Here is a 19044-nt window from a genome sequence, read left to right on the forward strand (position 1 = left end):
TTTATTTAAAAAATCATTAACATAATATATTTTATTTCTAATTGAAATAAATTTCATCAACAATCTTTTTTAAATGTAAGTACTTTTTTGGTATATTTATTTTATTTTATAAATGTAAGTATTTTTTTAGTTCAAAAAATATTTAAGAACTTAATCGTCAAAAATATAAAAGTCCATTGGCTTTTTTCCCAGACTTTTTTATTATTTTATCATATTAACCAGTTGTATAAGTCACAAAAATGTATCTAACATGTTTTAAAAAGTTTAAGAAGTTATTTAACATGTTTTGTAATGTCTAAGGACTTATTTGTTCTAAAAAATTGTCTAACAACTTAATTATTCAAACACTAAAGTTTATTGGATTTTTTCAAACTAGTCCTATCTAAATATGGTTAAAGATGCAAAAATATCACAATTGTACTAAATCTGCAGATTGATCATAAGTTCCGGGACTAAACTTGTAACTTACTGAAACATCTTTTATTCCCTCTGCTGGGAAGCCAGGTGGACTTCATCGGTAAACACTCCCATCCGTCTGCGCTGGAAATGGCTGCCGTCTTGCATCTCCTTCTCATCGCCCTGCTGCTATCCACGGTAATTTCTTATATCTGCATATGTCTGTTTATGGGTACGAGACTCGATTTCCGGTTATGTCTTAATCGTTTCTGGGTATGAACTACTGTTGTCTGAATCAGAGGTAACACCTCACTCGATTTGAGCTTATTACTTTTACGTATGTTGTCTGATCATATCACCAGTTTATGTCTGTTGCAAGAATTGGAAAGTCAGATGAATATCGACTACACAGAGGAAAACCTAGAGAAAATATACACTATAATTTGTGAATTTCTTTTCAGAAATGGAATTAATTAAGGCTCAATTTTGACCTTTGAAGGTCAAACGGGTCGATCTTCAACTTCAAAACCATTAAGTTTTTCTTTTTTTGTTAGGTAACTGGACAGGAGGTTGAAAGTTCCAGTAAATTTCCATTAGTAATAAGCACTTGGCCCTTCTTAGAAGCTGTTAGAGCTGGATGGAAGGCTATCAATGATGGATTATCGTCCATTGATGCAGTTGTAGAGGGTTGTTCAGCTTGTGAGGTACTTAGATGTGATGGTACAGGTGGGTTTCTTCAAACCAAACGATTCATTTATGTGTTCATCATTACTGAAATTTGTATTTTATGAAAAAATTATTATATCGAACAGTTGGACCTGGTGGAAGTCCAGATGAGAACAGTGAAACTACAATTGATGCCTTAATCATGAATGGGGTAACAACACTTAACATTGCTACTATGCCCAGTTGATGATTTTGGGTTTTCTCCATGATATCACAAATTCTTTATTGGAGTAAACCCAAAATGAATTCAGAGAATTGAATCTTGGTGCTGCCCATTTTTTTAATTTTGTTTAAAAGCCATTAACTTTGCACTGTATATTGGGACTGGTAAGATTCATATAGGCAACAATGGAGGTTGGAGCTGTTGCTGCCATGAGATATGTGAAAGATGGCATAAAAGCTGCAAGATTGGTAATGCTTCACACAGAACACACTATGCTTGCTGGAGATCAAGCATCAGCCTTTGCCATTTCAATGGGTCTTCCAGGACCTTCAAATCTTAGCTCAACAGAATCAATGGAAAAGTGGGCTAAATGGAAAGAAAATCAATGCCAACCTAATTTTAGGAAAAATGTTGTACCTATCAACAGCTGTGGTCCTTATCATCTGAGAAAAGATGTAAATCTTGATCAGAAGACATGTTTGGTGGAGGACAAAATAAAATCATCTAATGTGAATCTGCACAACCATGACACAATATCCATGGCAATATTCGATAAAGTACGTTGCTTTTTTTCATTCTTGTTTTCTTGGTTTCTTTTAGTAATGCAATCTTTTCTTTCATCAAATCTTGTTGTGGTTTCAGTCTGGACACATTGCTGTTGGTACATCAACCAATGGTGCGAGTTTTAAGATCCCTGGCAGGTATGCATTTTATATCGTGATTCTTTTTCAAGTAGTCTTGGCTTTTCGGTAGTCCTGACTCCTGATCATGGGATGCTCTTAATATTTGATGACATTAAGGTCACATGAGTTAGAATTCAAATGGATATGTAGGCATTTCACACAGTCACACACTTACATCTATGATAGTTGACTGAGATTGGACTTTTGTAAATTTTGTTTGGATATAAGCATCTTACATTCTTATGTAGTGTTTTATCCTACTTATTTAGTGTAGGGTTGGTGATGGACCGATTGCTGGATCTTCTTCGTATGCTGATGACGAAGTTGGAGCTTGTGGTGCAACTGGTGATGGTGATATTATGATGCGTTTCTTGCCATGGTAATCTTAAACATTAGCCTGTTCTCTCTCCAAGAGTAAGGGGTTGTTTGGTTGGTTTTCCAATAAGTCCTATATGAATAAAGTTGTCTGTGTAGATTAATCTGTCTGCATAAATTAGATGGAAGGAGCGTGCTTTTTAACTGGGAGGGACAAGTTAGGAAGAAACTTGACTTTCCGCGTAAAACTTCCCCCAAGAATCTTACTAAATAAGTGACATTAAGCCACTACCATACAGTTATATAGCTAAACGAATAAGTTGTGAGTCCTATTAGGCTCATTAAGCTGCTAACTGCACAAACCATCATATTCAGATACTAGAATATGTCATCTGTATAGATATATGTTGAAAATATTGATACCATGAACACACACAAACACACATGCTCACATGCCAAGTTGCATTTTTTTTATTAACCTGGATATCCAACCCGTTATGCGAGCCGACTAATCCCAGGGCATCCACCTGCTTTGCAGATAGCCTGGAGTCACCGCATTTGAACCTTCGTGGCCACAAGGGATTTTTATTCCTCCTTGGATTTGAACCTGGGACCTTCTAGTACTTTTGACATTTTGAGCCAAACTCAAACCAATCAGGCATCATCCTTGTGGTTGAAGAATGTCCATTAATAGAAACAATCGTTCTACATTTTCCGGGGGCGTTTGGTCTTGTTTGATCATATGCATTATTTTGCTTCATTCTTTATTTTATGGACACTATACAAGTAAGCAGCCCCCAAAAGACAAAACAGGGTCCGGGGTGGTGAGATGTATGTCGACCTGTCCTCTATCTCGAAGAGTAGAAGCATTGTTTTCAAAAAGACCATCTTGCGAAAAAAGTATGAGGTTGATCTTTGATTTGTATATAAAAATTGATTAATTCAGTTATCAAGTCGTGGAGAGTATGCGATTAGGAATGGAACCAAGGATTGCTGCAAAAGATGCAATATCACGAATAGCAAGGAAGTATCCTAAGTTCATCGGCGCTATCTTTGCAGTCGACAAGAATGGGGTGCATGCCGGTGCCTGCTATGGATGGACGTTTCAGTACTCGGTGAGAAGCCCGACTATGGATGACGTCGAGGTCATCACTGTGTATCCTTAAGCCTTTAGTGAGCTTATTCTACAATTATTTGTTATAAACATGTTGCAATAATTTTTTTTGTTTTATATAATATAATGAACTCATTCCTCTAGAGCTCAAATTTTCGTTCCAAGTTAGATGGGGGGAATGAAAATTCATTCTCAGTCATTTTCATTTTCATTCTCATTCATTTGCATGAACCTGACTAATTAATAACAGTAAAAGTTGATAGATAACTAACTATAAACAGACGTAGTCTTTTCACGTGTGAAATGCTGTATATAAGAACAATAAGATATGTTAGAAAGATTCTATTTAATATATTATACAATCACTCGTGAAATTCATTCATCAAATTATTGACATCATCATCTGGATACTGACTCATTTTAATGAAAAGGCCTCATCCTCCAACGGGAATTCAAAGTCGATGTCAGATGTTTAATTGGATGGACGTAAGTTTCTTGTTTAAATGATATGTAATAGCATCCATAGTGGTGGAACTTCTAAGAACCTCATTTGTCATATTTTTCCTACCACATCGTTGGTACATTAACAAAATAAGAACCTCAATAAAAAAAACTCCACAATGCAAGTTCTTACAAAAACCTCAGTAATTTTATTTATAGATTATTATATATGAAGGAGGATTATGCGAGAAACAAACTAATTTATGAGAAGACGAGAAGAAAAATATCAGTCACATAAATAAAAAAATTATATATCTTTTAGATTTATTTGTTTTAATAAATTCAAAAAATATTATCAAGTTTTCTATAAGTTTTTTCCAAATACATTTTTAATAAAAAATCTACAATTTTCATGAAATATGTAATTTTTTTTTCTAGATACCGATTATTATAATAGGTAAATCTTTTAAAATATAATGCACTAAAAAACAATTCAAAAATATATTGTTATAATTAAAAAAAATATGAAAATACAATTTTATAATAAAAACAATTTATTATTTGATGCATTTAACTTAAAAACAATTTAAATAAATATTTAGCATTTAAGCTGCGTTTGGTATATGGAACGGGATAGGACAGGTGGGACAAAACTCACTGTTCCATGTTTGGCGCAGCATGAAACAGAACAATAACTCATTGTCCCACGTTTGGCGTGACATAGAAACATGAACAAGAACTGGAACAATATGAGACAAAAGAGGTTTTTTCTTGTTCCACCAAAATAGGTGGGATAAGAATGAGACATAAACTAAAATATTACTAATCTACTATAGTTTGTTATATAACCATCTTCATGTCATCTATAACCACCACTGTCCGTTGCCACTACTACCGTCGGCCACCACAACCTCCACCATAGTCAAAACCACCTCCACCACCACCATTACCATTACCATCAATTATATAAAAAATTTCATTCAATTTGGTACCATTATATATGTATGTATTCAATTATATGAAAATTACGTACAAATATTTATAAATTAAATTATTTAATTATTTACTTTATTTATGTTAATTATAACTATTATATAATGTTTAAAATCATTAAATAATTTTTGGGGGTAGTTTGTTTAATTCTGTCTCGTCCAGTCCTAGTCGTACCAAACATCATACATACTTTTGTTATGTCTAGTCATATCCAATTATGTCTGTGTACCAAATGCTAATTTGTTAAACCAAAAAGTAGAAATTCGCCCATAGACGAGACTAAGAGAAACCATTGTCGCATACGAAACCCAAAAAAAGACCCTTTCTTGTTTGTTTACTTTATTCCTGTTGAATGCAACTTTAACGGATCTTTTAAGAAATTTCTAAAATTAAAATTTTATATAAACAAAAAGTTGCATTTAATTTTAATCGACTCTTTATTTCCAAGTCTATAATATTACTTATATTATTTAATAAAATATAAATTTTTCAAAGATTTTTATTTTTATTAATATAATATTTTATGAAATTTTCATAAATAAAATCAAAATTTATAATATTTACGAGGATTTAATTAATTCATGATTTATGTTATTTCTTTCGTTTTTTAAAGATCTCTATTTTTATTTACAATGGTTTCATTGGTGGATTGAAGTGTTGAAGATGTATTCGTAATTTTTTAGGAATTATTTAAAAAATCACGTTTTTTTTCTGTAACTTAAAAAAAATAATAAAAACGTATTTTAAAAATTTACCCCAAATTTTCTAAAATCTTGAAATTTGTTTAAAATTGTTTGTAAAAATAACTTATTGACTTATTTTGATGTGACATCAATAATAAACATTTTTAGGTATTTGAATAAACAACTTATATCGATGTTAAACTAATAATAATTTTTTTTTGAAAAAGTTAAACGATTAAATCTTTTAACTTATATCGATGTTAAACCGGTAATAACGCGTTGTAAATAAACCATCGCAAATAACCCTTAATATGGTCTGAGGTCAAGTAAAAAACATTTATTGTTTCTTGATAATCTCTCTTCCTCTCTCACCCGTATGATCCCTGTAAATCCGCAGCAAACCTTGATATAGATCCTTCCATTAAAAAACAAATCAAGGGTTTGACTGGTGTACCCCTGTTTCGTTAGTTTTGACTTCAAGATTTAGTTTTTCAAGAGATTTTGAAGACACTATTTCCCGTCTTTGTGATTTTGTTACTTCGTTTTTGCTTTTGTGGGTTTTACATGATATGGATTCTCTCTCTCTCATGAGAGACGATGATTCTCAAGCAAATACCCAATATATTGGTGGTGAAGAACCGTCGATTTTGACTTCGAATTTCTTCTTGGATCATGTTGGAGAGGTTTCTCTTACCCTTAAACCAGACGGGTTATCATGGAAATTAATGGAATCCCTTTGCAATGTTAGTTTTTCCAGGTTATCTTAGACTGTTTTTCTTGTCTTCTGAGTTTTTAGTTTCTTATTAAACTGTTTGGTTGATACTTGTCTGAATTCGTTCAGACAGCAGTTAAATTGAGGGATAACAGTAGTCTGTTAGCAGTTATAAAATTGATATCAAGAATTGCTCCCTTCTCCCCACTATTACTCTCCAATTTCATTTCGAAACCTAATCCTAGATTTTTCTTTGTTTCTAATTGATATGGATGAAGAAACTTTGTAGTTTATTATGTCAATAATTCTCATCAATCTTGAATGCTTGTGGTACAATTTATGCAATTGTAATCGTGGAAAATGGCTTGTTAATTTACATGGATGATGGATGAAATAGATGCTGGTTATTTTCCTATTAGTAGTTTTAAGCATATAACATTTTGTTTCTTGTTTTTAAGATTGGTACCCATCACATGTTTAGATGCTAATCGAACCATTTCATGAGATTGACCTTACATGTTTTGTTGTTGTTGTTGTTGTTATGCTGAAGGACCAGGCAGATGGGTCAACTTGTTTAGGAATACAAATTGTCTCCAAAAGTGATACCTCAATCAACATTTCAGATGTGTACACTGTTGAATTTATAGATTGGGGGTTGGTACATGAAACCCTTCTCACAAACCCTGGATTGTTATTGGGTCATTCATCTGAGGTTAGTTTTAGTCATATCTCTAGATTTCTTGTTACTCCTTTGTCACTCTTTATGACACCATCACACCATATCCTCATGCTGCGTTTGGTACATTGGACTACACAGGAGAGGACAAAACTCACTGTCCCACGTTTGGTGCGACATGGGACAGGACAAAAACTCAATGTTCCATGTTTGGCACGACATGGACCAGGGAGAAGGGCTGGGAATGGGTGGGACAGGATGGGACAAAAATAGCTTTTTTAGTTCCACCAAAATTGATGGAACAAGATGGGACAAGGATGGACAGAAACTAAAAAATTACTAATATATAAAACCATCAGACAACTTCTATGGGAAACTTATCTAGTCCTAGTCATACCAAAAACCAGACAAACAACTTGTTATGTCTAATTCGGTTCCAATCATGTATGCCTACCAAAAGCTACCTCAAGGATCAATGTGTGCCAAAAGTTAATTTTACATTGAAGCAGTCTTTTGATAATTTTCTAGACAATCCTAATCCTAAAAAGTCCGTTCCTTATAGAAAGTTCACACCTTTATGGATATGGGGATTGCTCGATTGTTGTGTTTAATTTCTTCTGAAAGTGATTAGTTTCTTGCATACGCTGCTCGTAGATGTATCGTTTCACGGTGCATGGTGTCGAGAGGTCCAAGTCTCAGCCTTCTCTTTGGGCTCCAACTGTGTACACTTTTGGTCATGTGGATAAGCAAACATGTCTAATGTGGGTGAACAGGATGAAAACTTTTCTAAGCATGGAAACCGACCGGCCTAAGAATCTTCTGGTATGTTCTATTAATTGTACTCCCACTGTTCCATCTTGCTGAAAACATGGTTTAAGAAAATTGTTTGACTGTTTGTTTCATTTATGTTTACTAGGTTTACGTTCATCCGGGAAGTGGAAAAGGAAATGGTTGTCGAACTTGGGAAAGTTTAGCTCCTATCTTTTCACAAGCCAAAGTGAAAACAAAGGTTCATGTCTGATATAAAACTTAGCACGTTCAATATGAGAATTTTTAAGTTCAATGCTGATATAAAACCTAGCCAAAATGTTGATGAAGTGTTTTCTACAGGTTATTGTTACAGAAAGGGCTGGGCATGCTTTTGAGGCTGTGACTTCTATGACAAACAGGGAGCTTAATTTGTATGACGGAGTTGTAGCTGTCGTGAGTATTCTATTCCCAAATTGGCATTTTTTAGAACTTCAGAATTCATAGTTCCTTTTTTGTACAAATATAGTTACCCGGTCAGGTTCAAGGGAAAACCGCAAAAAAATGAATATTTGAGGAACACCCTGTTAACCGTTCACCTCGACGATATGCACATGCAAGTAATTTGTAAGCAATTTGTCCAGTATGCACCTGTGCATAACATGCACATATGCATAAAAAAACCAAGAAACAACTTCAATTACTTGTAGGCACATATGCATACTGTCCAGATGAATAGTCACCAGTGTGTTCCTCAGTTTTCATTTTTTTGGGGGGTTTTTCCTCATAACTTCCCTCTATAGCTACTAGCTGGTATCTATTTTATGATATTGATACAAAAGCCACAAAATTTTCAAATCCTATTAATTTGTTCTTTGATCAACTGATGAGGTTTAGGGTGGTGATGGATTTTTTAACGAGATTCTTAACGGAATTCTCTTGTCAAGACATAGAGCTCCTTATCCACCTCCCCCTCCAGATGATGATCAAACTGTTGAAACAGAAAGTAACGTATTGCTTCATGATCCAACTGTAACTGTTGTGGAGCCTTCGGTTTCTGGTGAGGATGAGTCTGCTCTTCTCTTAAGGCCGCCACTCGATCAATCACAAGCCATAGATCTCAGTACGCACTTTTCTACACGAGCCTTCATTTTTGCTTCTATTGATTGTGGATTATGCACTTATTACCATGCATCTGGCTTGCAGGCATCGGAAGTAATTCTTCCAACAAAGGTTAGATCATCTACATTTATAGTATGAATATATGTGGGACTCTTTTCCATGTTATGTTATTGTAGCAACTACTTCTGTCTTTGATTTAAGCAGATCAAGATTCTGAAATATCTTTCCCAAATGAGCGATTTCGATTTGGACTGATTCCTTCTGGTTCCACTGATGCTATTGTAATATGGTAATTTCTCGCATCTTTCTTTTCTACGAATCTCCCTTTTTCACTTCAAGTTTTTATGTGGATACTTTTTGCACTTTCCATCAGCACAACTGGAGTTCGGGATCCTATGACGTCAGCGCTTCAAATTATCTTGGGTAAAAGGGTATCTCTTGATATAGCTCAAGTCGTGAGATGGGAAAAGTCAAGCAAGTCCAAGAACAAGCCTCTTGTACGCTATGCAGCTTCCTTTGCTGGGTAAAGACTATTTTTGGCATTTTCTTCAGAAAGAATTGGAACTTTTTCTCTCTTTATGTGTGCTTTACACTTTCTCTTTTTCTTGGATCTTGCCAGTTATGGATTTTATGGAGATGTGATTACAGAGAGCGAGAAATATCGCTGGATGGGGCCAAAGCGATATGATTATGCAGGGACAAAGGTGTTCCTCAGGCACAGGTATTCACCTACATGTTTGTTTTAGTAACTTGATATCTGCTACTGATATGTTGTTTCAGCCTAGTTTTGTTTACTTTTTGTTAGGTCATATGAGGCCAAAGTAGCATATATGAAAGTTGAATCAGAAAAACCGAATGTGGGTGCCAATGCAAGAAGGATAAAGACTTTTTGGGGCTTATCTAAAAAGTCGGAAAGACTGCCTTGTCGTGCTAAATGTGATATTTGTAACACTAGTTCAGCCATCCCACAAATAGAAACACCAGACCCGCATCAAGAATCAAATTGGGTGAGAGTTAAAGGACGGTTTCTTAGCATTGGGGCTGCTGTAATCTCTTGTCGAAATGAAAGAGCACCCGATGGTTTGGTTGCTGATGCACACCTTTCAGATGGGTTTTTGCATCTTGTTTTGATCAAAGATTGCTCTCATGCTTTCTATCTATGGTAAAATCATACTATCTGATGCATTTTCTTTATTTTTTCAACTCAATTGCCAAACGTGGTACAGAGAGAGTGAATGGATGACTAATGATGGGCTGATTGGCATATGCAGGCATCTCACCCAGTTAGCAAGAAAGGGTGGAACCCCTCTGAATTTTGATTTCGTTGAACACCATAAAGTATGGTTTCTTTTGGTCTTTCTGAATAAAAACAATATCCGCTTTGTTCTTTAACATTTCGTTTATTTCCACAGACTACAACTTTCACATTCACTTCTTCTGGGGAGGAGAGCGTGTGGAATGTGGATGGCGAGATCCTTAAAGCACAAAAACTCTCTGCACAAGTCTTTCGTGGCCTTATTAGTTTGTTTGCTTCTGGCCCTGAAACGTAGATTGGTCGGATGAGAAATTGACACTTCTACCCCTGCTGTATCTATACCCTTATCTTTCTCCTTCTTATGATGCTTCACGTGTATTTCTTTGTAAATCATTATTAATGTAAATACAGGAACAAGCACCATTACCTGTTGCAGACCCTTTTTTTCGTGTTCGTTTTATTGCTCATTTCTGTGGCAACATTATAGACATTCTGAACTATAACCTAAATACCAAAATCATCATAAAAATTAATAGAATTTTGTTTATTTTATTCTGGCTTTTTTTAACCGTTAGGGTAGAGGAAAAGTTAGCGTACATCCTATCCTCAGACCCTACCTATGTGGTTTTTTTTTGGTATTTTGGGCATTTCTTTCCTTACTGCGTCGCTTGACCCTGAGTCAACTGAAAGAGTCGACCCTCTTTTTAGTGCTCCACCAAGACTATGACTAACGTGAAGAAGACTGCAGCTTGACCTATTCAAGAAAGCGATGCTTACTCTGTGCCAAAGGAGCTTCCGTTGACAACTGGCTTGATCCAACTTCTCTTTGGGCCCTGTGATGATCCCAAAGTCTTATTTGAAAATTTCCCAAAATTAATGATTCATTTTAACTATATAAATGCCATTTCGTTGATTTCTTGATTAGTTACAGAAGAACCAACTTCCATCATCAACAATGGCTACCCCTAAGGAGTAAGTCCCCTTCTCTTTCTTTCTCTGTTTAACCATCTAATTCTTAGGAAGTCTATCATCTTTGTGTATTCCGGGTTCTGAAATCGTTCCATAACAGGAGCTAGAACAAACATCCTTGTTTGATGGTGTTTATAAATATCTATACTTGTCTGAAAGAATTTAAGAAAACAAGATTTAGTTCTCCAAAATGGGTTGATTTTAGTGAGATTGATGTTATGACCAATCTATGTGGGATTATAATCTCTTTTTGTATATGGGACATGTTACGAGTATTAAAAATCAGGGATCTTGATTTATTTCTCCAAAAGATTGGTCTTTTTTACGTCACTTGAAATACGCTCAATATAACCAGGTATTATAATTCCTTACCGCCTGTGGCCAAGACATATGCGACAGTCACTTTTATAATGGCTGCAGCCTGTGTGTTTCCGTATTACGACCCCTGGATCATGGCTCTCTTTTATGGAGACGTTTTCAAGAAGTTACAGGTAAAGATCACTGGGTTTTATGCAAATTTCGAAAGCGTCATCAGCTACCCAGATAGTGAAACCACTAATGTTTCTGTGGTGCAGATTTGGAGGGTTTTAACTAACTTCCTCTTCATCGGATCTTTCTCTTTGTCGTTCGCTTTTCGCCTATGGATCATGTAAACATCCCCTAATCTCATCATAACTTTGAGATCTTCTTTAAAGTTGAGATTTTTCTGTAAAGTTAGTGTTGGTTGTTCCAGATTACGATATGGGGTTTCTTTAGAGAGAGGTCCTTTCGACAAGAGGACAGCAGATTATGTATGGATGTTTTTCTTTGGAGCGTTTTCGCTACTGGTATGCTAGCAAATTGCCCATCTTTTTTTTTCTTTCAATGTTTTGTTTTAGTTAGACTAATGGCATATTTCTAGGCTGTGGCTGCCATTCCATTTTTCTGGTTTCCATTCATGGGATCTTCATTGGTTTTCATGATCGTTTATGTGTGGAGTCGCGAGCTCCCTAACACACGTGTAAACATTCAAGGTCTTGTAGAGTTGAAGGTATCTTGATTCTCTTATTTGTGAAGCTTTACTCGAGTCAGGGTCAATGCATGCATATCCATTATGAATGTCATGAATATTCATAATGAATTACATGAATATTCATTATGAAAGAATGATTGATTTTGATCCCTTTTTGTTTGTTTGTTTTGTGAATGAGAATTCAGGGGTTCTATTTACCTTGGGCTATGGTTGCTATAGATATGGTGATTGGAAAACAATTGATGCCAAGTTTATTAGGAATTGGTGTTGGCCATTTGTACTACTTCTTGACAGTTCTTCACCCCCTTGCTGGTGGCAGCAACTTCTGCAAGACTCCTTTTTGGGTGTATCCTTGCAATTTTCCTTCACTTTTTGCAAATTTCAAGTGACCAAAAACAAACATCGATGATCACAATGGCCAAATCGTGGGTCGATTTTGTTGTTTTCATTATACCTCGGGATAGAGGCAAGATCCGCGTATATCTTAATCTTCTAGACCTTATCTGCGATATACTGGATTTGTTTGGTTTATTGTATGTTTGGTTATTTGTTGTCCTTAAACCTTGTTTTATAGTCACAAGCTCGTTGCGTATTGGGGTAAGGGATACCAAATGAATAGTCCGGTTCGGAGAGATCCGGCCTCCGGCGTTGCTTTCCGAGGGAGAGGCTTTCGTGTCGGTGGAACCTCGGGTGCTTCAACAAGGGGTCAAGCGAGGGATATTCGGGAGGCCGAAACAAGCACGCCACCACCAAATGGAGGAGCTTTTAGCGGCAGGAGCCGTCGTCTAGATGGACGTAGCTCGTGACACTCCTATATTTTGTCATTATCTCGTACTATTTCGATAACGAGATGCTTATATTATTGGCGAAAATGAATCGGCAATTACGAGTCTTGTTTAAGTAACATAAATTGTACTTCATTTCTTTATGCTCACTTGCATTTCTGGCATAATTGTTAGCATGCAAGCATCCACTTTTTGGTTCGATGGTGAAATTGTCCAAAATACTATTTTTGAACCCCTCAATTCACTTGATTTCCAAAAATATTATCGATAGAAATAATAAAAATTTTAGTTTCAAATTCAAGGAGAAATAAAAATCCTCTTATAGTCACGGAGGTTCAAATGTGGTGACTCCAGGCTATTTGTAAAGCATATAGTCGTCCTGAGATTAGTGTGCTCGCATAATGGGTTGGATATTCAGGTTAATAAAAAAAATATTATTTCTCACTCATGAGTAATTATTTTTAGAGAATTCTTCGTTTTTGAAGAAAATTTTATTTTCTTTCTCATACTTTCTCCATTTTGTTAAACGTTTTAAAAAATCTGTTGGAGTAAAAAAAAACACCTAAAATCTCTATTTTCTCAATTTTGAAGAATCTATCAAAGATGTTTTAAAATGATACAAAATCTTTAGTTATTTTAATCAAATGAGTAGAAAAACAGTTATAAAATGAATCAAAAGTACAAACAATATAACATGTTTTTAGAAGATTCTGTTGGAGATGTTCTTAAATGATACATAATCTTTAGTTAATTTGGTCAATTGAGTAAAAAAACAATTATAAAATGAACCGAAAGTAATAAGGGTGTTCATGGGTTGGGTTGGTCGGGTTGAAGACATTTGAACAATCCAACACAATGTTTGCGGTTTGAAAAATCTTAACCCAACTCAACCCGAACCAAAGTGTAACCCAAACCCACCCAATCCGTACGGGTTGGTCGGGTTGATACTTTGGTACATTAAAATATTCTTCTAACCTAGAATATGTTATTTTCCTACTCATACTTTTTTTTTCATCATCAATCATTTGATATAACTTTTCCATATTTCTTACATATATCACATTCAATTAATTTTCTCAAATACATATATATGTTCACAGTTATTGAACATATATACAAATGAGTTATATAAAGATGTGAATATATTGAAAATATGTGTATATGATTAGCATACATGATAGTGTAATTGTCTAATATACATATTAATAGAAATTCAACAATCATATTAAATCCAAGAAATAAAAGGATATCGGATTCATTGGGTTGGGTTGAGTTCAAATAATAATAACCCAATATCACTCCAATACCTACGGTTTGACAATTTTACAATTCGATTAGATATTGGATTACTTCAAATTAAGTTATTTCATGTTGGATTGGGTTGGGTTGATCGAGTTTTTGACCACTCCTAGAAAGAAAGTAACATGTTTTGGAGCCAAGAACATGTACATTTATATAAAAAGATCAAATTCAAGGTTCGTATGAAGACCCAAATAGCAGCTTTATCTTTCAATCAAACAAAAACATGTACACAAAAAAAAACCCTAAAACCCCCAAAAATTACCATAATTTTCTTGATCTCCACTCCATGATTGCAGAAACAAGTGTGTAATTCGTGGTTAAGCTCGTACTCGCCAATGGCAAATTCGTCATCGGAGAACTGTCACTCTCCTTCAACCATTTCTCTATCGCCCTGCGATCATAAGTATACCCATCAGCAGCAACACAAGGATCAACCATAACATCCTGTATCAAACCATCATTAATTCATCAAAAAAAAGGAACAAAATGCCAACACTTTCACTCGTTTTAACCCAACCGTACCTTAAGTATTGGGCATACGAAGTGGTTCGGAGGGGTGGTTCCAGCCCTCGATGCCATCCGTTGAGCTTCATCCGCAACTTCTTTCAGTCGTTTCAGTACTGGAAGGACCGTATCTTTCAAATCAGGCCTATCTTTCCGGCGAAGCTCAGCACAACTCAACCCCAAAGCGGCTAGCTCCTTTGTCTCGTCAACCGGCCACTCGCCTGCTTCTGGGTCCACCACTTTGGCTAACTCGTCATCTTCGATAGCGGTTTCGACCACATGGGTCAGCGCGATTGCTGGTTTTGCTGTTAGCAACTGCAAGATCACCATTCCGAGAGCGTAAACATCGGATTTCGGAGAAACTAATCCTGTTCGTTGATACTCTGGATCGATGTAACAAAGGGTTCCGGCTGGACTAGTGTCTTTGTAAATGGTGGATGTGGAAGAAGGATCCGATTGAAGCATCGTCGAAAGACCAACGTCACCAATCTTGCTCACGAGGTTTTTATCGAGTAAAATGTTTGCGGGTTTGAGGTCGCGATGGATGATCGACCTTGGCTTTGCGTTGTGAAGGAAAACAAGGGCCGATGCTACTTCCCACGCGATTCTAAACCGATCGAACCACATGAGCGGAGGTGTGTCGTCTTTGCGGAATAATCTCTCGTCCAAGCTCCCGTTCTCCATGTACTCGTAAACTAAGCAACCATGATCGACACAAGCACCGATGAGAATAAGCAAATGCGGATGCCTTATTCTGCTCAAGACATCAAGCTGCAACATCAAATGGTTCAGTTTGAAGGTGAAGAACTTCCTAAAAATAGAATGTCACAAGCACTACAACACATCTTTACAGTTCGTCAAATATTTCTAAACGTCCTAATAGACTGCTTTACAAGACTTAAAGTTTATAGCACCAAACAATTGTGCATGGACATTCTAACAAGTTTTTTAAGTCACTTTTGAAATAAAGTGTCCTATTAGCCTTTTTTTTTAGGAAAGTTTTGACAATGTGTCATGTAAAAAGACTAATAGGATTTTATATTTCAAAATTGTCCTAAAAAACTTGTTAGGATGTCCAAAAACGTCATACTCCACATGATGCAAAAAAAATTTGGTTCTATAAATTTCTGCCTTATAAAACAGTCTATTAGGACATCTAGACATATTTGACGTAAGTTCCGATTCATACCTCCTGCTGAAATTGCTTGGTTCTATGAGCTTCCTGAGAATGAAGAACTTTAACAGCAGCAACGGTATGATGAAAGCTCGATTTATATACGATCCCGTTCCCTCCTGCTCCTATCTTAAGATCTTCAGAAAACGAAGAACATGCATCCACGATTTCTTCCCACGTGAACTTCTGATACTTAATCGAAGTTCCCATTATGGCATCTTGAAGCTTTTGTTTCTCTCTAGATTCTTGTAACGCCTTCTCTTCGGCTTCTTTTCTAATAGCAGCTTCTCTTCGTAGACAATCTTTTACGCATTCAGCTTGTCTTTTAGCCGCTTCAGCTTTCTCCTTCTCTTTACGAGCTAATTCTTCCGCTTCCTCTTCTTTAACTTTTAACTCTTTGAGTTTCATCGATTCCTCGAGTTGCTGTTTTTGAAGATCGTTTAACTGACACAAGGCAGTATGTTTTAGAACTTTCTAACAAGCTTCTAGAAAAATGAAGTATTCTAGAATGTGAAATGGAAGTTACCTTTCTAGATGCATCAAATGTCTCGCTTTGTGCAATCGCATACATGCCGCGAATGTGCCTCAGTTCAACTCTCAGTTTTTCTAGCTCAAAGTTGATATCGTTAGCCTGCACAGCCAGTTTTTCAAGTGCTAAAGATTACAAGAACCCAAAAACGCTTTTAGAAGTGACACAACACTACAAAAATCGGTTTTATAAGACGTCAAACATGTCTAAGGAGCTGTTTGGTTGGTTTTTCATTAAGTCTTGTATGAATATGTGTTCACAGGACAATTGTCAAAGTGTCCTGTTAAAAAAATTAATACGACACTTTATGTCAAAAGTGTCATAAGAAACTGTTAGGACACCAAAAGCATCTTATCAACTTATTATAACACTTTTAGATACCTGGATTTCTGATGAAAATTCCGAAGGAGCACCAGATGTGGAAGCTTGATCAGAGGTCCAAGACTGGTTTTCGGTCAAGAAGCTTTGGTTACTAGAAAGCGTACTGCTTGCACGAAAATAATCAGGATTACTGGCATAAGAAACCGTTGTTTCATCTCCATCACACCCATCTGTGGAAGTGAACTTATTTTGGGGACTTTCTAACGAACCGGTTCTTTTGTGAAGAAGGGTTCGGTTTATGGATGAAAGTGCTTCGAATCGTTGCATCGGTAGTGAAGGTGAAAACAACTGGGAGTATGAAGTAGCTGAGCCTTGGTCTGTCCACTCTATTACACAGTGAAATCATAACCATATCAGATAAATAGACATTTTGACTTCTGAGGTCAAATCTATAGCTTTCTGAAATCAAATTTTGATATGGATTTTGGTTCATATTTAACACCCAACATCTTCTTATTGTGGAAATTGTTACAATCTTCAGTGGGTTATGAATCTTTCTGAAAACAGTTTAAGAATTCAGATTGAATTTGAAGTAAGAAATTAGTCTCTTTGACCTCAAAAAGTCACCTGTTCGAGCTATACTTGAATTGGTTACAGAACTAGAATCACTGCTGTTGCTATCATCGTTAGTAGATCCGATGGTCTCTGAATCAGAAGCGCGTAGTGAAGATAACTTCCCTTTTGAAATAGCATAGACTGTACAAAAGCTCGGGATGCTTTCAGAGATTCTTGCCGACAAATTTCGTCCCCTAAAACACCACGAAACGTTAATATATTAAACAACATATATAATAACCTTGAGGGCTAGCTCAACCAGCAAATCTCCTACCCATAGGTCGCTAGTTCATGTCTCTTCTGGTAATTTTCCGGGCTGTTATCTCCCCTTGGGATAAGTGGAGGTATGTGCAAGCTGGTCCGGACATCCATAGTTTAAAAAATAGAAACAGATATGATGAAAACAAAACCTCCAAACGAATTCAGTACCTCGAGAATACGCTATTTGATGAAGCTCCAATCACAAGTTTGCTGATATTGCCTTTAGAAATTTCCTGTTTTATTGCATCTACAACATCATCCGATTCAATTTGCACAATTTCTACCTGCACCTGCACTCGAAAACAAAGATCTTTATATCGTGATACTGCAAACGATCGATATAATCAAGAAATGATGATAAAGATCAAACCTTTCTCTTAGCACACATGTTCTTGAAAGGTAGAAGCTTTTCGTACGCTTGCCATTCAACGTCCTTCTTGTGAGCCATCACCACATCCTCTCGAACTTGCGAAAGAGGAACAGCACCCACTGCAAAAAGAGCCAGAAAATCTTGATCTTGAAATCGGGGGAATATTTCCTTTTCTAGTAAGTTTTATCAGATGAAATTATCTGAAAATGGAATGAATCTTGCAGAATAAACTCACTTGGTGTTGGGATCCTTGTGATTTTAGGGCGGACGAAGAACAGCTTGAACAGAAGCATACCCTCAGGAACAAATTTATCCAATGCCCATTTAACAACGTATTTGGTCTTTTTGCTTCCATTGACAGCTAAAGCAACCACCAAATACGAAGGGGTCGCCAATTCTTCTACCCCTTTAATCATTCGATCGTCATCCATTTTCTGCAAATTAACCCCAACAAAATCATAAACTTCGTAGCCATGTGAAATCGAAATAACCCCTGAAACCCAGAATTTCTCGTGAGAAGTTTGAAGAACTAAAGGGGTTAATCTCTGTACACAAGTTTCTTGAAATAAACGTTAGAAACCAAGAGTGTGTGTGCGGTTAACTGTGTGAGAATTTCGCATTCTTGAATCTTGAAAACCCAAAAAGAATTGCTTCAGATTATCCTTAAAAACCCAGAAATTTCTGAACATAAAGCATGATCAAAGAAAAGGAAAACCCATAAACCAAACCATCTGAAGTCTCTGAAATCAGATTGAAGAACTCATAGCTTGATTAAGCACCATTTCTAGAACAACAAATCGCAGGCTTTCTCTCTCTATGATCCCTTCGATTTCGTGACTTTCTCTCTCAAGAATCTCTTCGATTTCGTAGCAAGATTGAATCAAACTTGAAATTCAGTTAGTTGGGTGTCAAAGATTTTTAGTACAACTCAAAAACCCAATACGATTTCTGGTGTTAAATGGAAGAAAAACCGTGCCGTCATTGCATTTCCCGAAATTGATTTTGTGATCTTGTTTTTTTTATAGCGAAATTAACAATAGAAATACTTGGTTGTCACCGTGCCAGATTCTTCTTATTGTTCAACGACTGCTATAAAAAATGAATTTAATTTAATTTAATTTAATTTCCAAGATAAATATTTAATTTTGGTTCTTGTGATTAATTTATTTCAACTTT

At 35.9% G+C, this 19044-nt stretch overlaps 4 protein-coding genes across 7 annotated transcripts; 3 read left to right on the forward strand and 1 right to left on the reverse strand.

Annotated features, from left to right (window-relative positions):
- Window positions 1-509: 509 nt before the first annotated feature.
- On the forward strand, window positions 510-3519 carry LOC112523631 (probable isoaspartyl peptidase/L-asparaginase 3). 4 transcript variants are annotated; one of them, XM_025133302.1, is made up of 7 exons: window positions 510-594; window positions 951-1122; window positions 1209-1273; window positions 1465-1842; window positions 1928-1986; window positions 2243-2347; window positions 3230-3519. In XM_025133302.1, exons 1-7 carry the CDS (start codon window positions 547-549, stop codon window positions 3447-3449), a joined length of 1047 nt encoding a protein of 348 aa, XP_024989070.1. In that variant the 5' UTR covers window positions 510-546; the 3' UTR covers window positions 3450-3519. The 4 variants fall into 4 exon arrangements, with proteins under 4 accessions (XP_024989070.1, XP_024989089.1, XP_024989080.1 ...); XM_025133321.1 differs by having other exon boundaries at window positions 513-594; window positions 951-1100; window positions 1455-1842; XM_025133312.1 differs by having other exon boundaries at window positions 519-594; window positions 951-1100.
- A 2469-nt stretch (window positions 3520-5988) lies between these two features.
- Window positions 5989-10461, forward strand: LOC112518699 (ceramide kinase-like). The gene is made up of 13 exons (XM_025126490.1): window positions 5989-6257; window positions 6777-6938; window positions 7557-7724; window positions 7819-7911; window positions 8013-8105; window positions 8547-8772; window positions 8856-8882; window positions 8976-9060; window positions 9145-9294; window positions 9391-9492; window positions 9577-9933; window positions 10043-10109; window positions 10184-10461. The coding sequence occupies exons 1-13, from the start codon at window positions 6084-6086 to the stop codon at window positions 10319-10321; spliced, it is 1842 nt and encodes a 613-aa protein (XP_024982258.1). The 5' UTR covers window positions 5989-6083; the 3' UTR covers window positions 10322-10461.
- Window positions 10462-10833: 372 nt separating this feature from the next.
- On the forward strand, window positions 10834-12981 carry LOC112527141 (derlin-1-like). The gene is made up of 7 exons (XM_025137588.1): window positions 10834-10998; window positions 11351-11486; window positions 11571-11644; window positions 11729-11822; window positions 11897-12025; window positions 12193-12353; window positions 12582-12981. Exons 1-7 carry the CDS (start codon window positions 10982-10984, stop codon window positions 12811-12813), a joined length of 843 nt encoding a protein of 280 aa, XP_024993356.1. The 5' UTR covers window positions 10834-10981; the 3' UTR covers window positions 12814-12981.
- A 1248-nt stretch (window positions 12982-14229) lies between these two features.
- Window positions 14230-18614, reverse strand: LOC112521175 (U-box domain-containing protein 35-like). Its single transcript, XM_025129889.1, has 10 exons — window positions 18104-18614; window positions 17869-17987; window positions 17667-17788; window positions 17512-17592; window positions 17250-17431; window positions 16683-17008; window positions 16299-16403; window positions 15788-16216; window positions 14617-15369; window positions 14230-14538 (listed from the first exon to the last, which is right to left on the reverse strand). The coding sequence occupies exons 1-10, from the start codon at window positions 18297-18299 to the stop codon at window positions 14353-14355; spliced, it is 2499 nt and encodes an 832-aa protein (XP_024985657.1). The 5' UTR covers window positions 18300-18614; the 3' UTR covers window positions 14230-14352.
- Window positions 18615-19044: the final 430 nt, after the last annotated feature.

Source organism: Cynara cardunculus (assembly GCF_001531365.2).
Source record: "Cynara cardunculus var. scolymus isolate 2C chromosome LG 1, CcrdV1, whole genome shotgun sequence".
NCBI classification, from domain to species: Eukaryota; Viridiplantae; Streptophyta; class Magnoliopsida; order Asterales; family Asteraceae; genus Cynara; species Cynara cardunculus.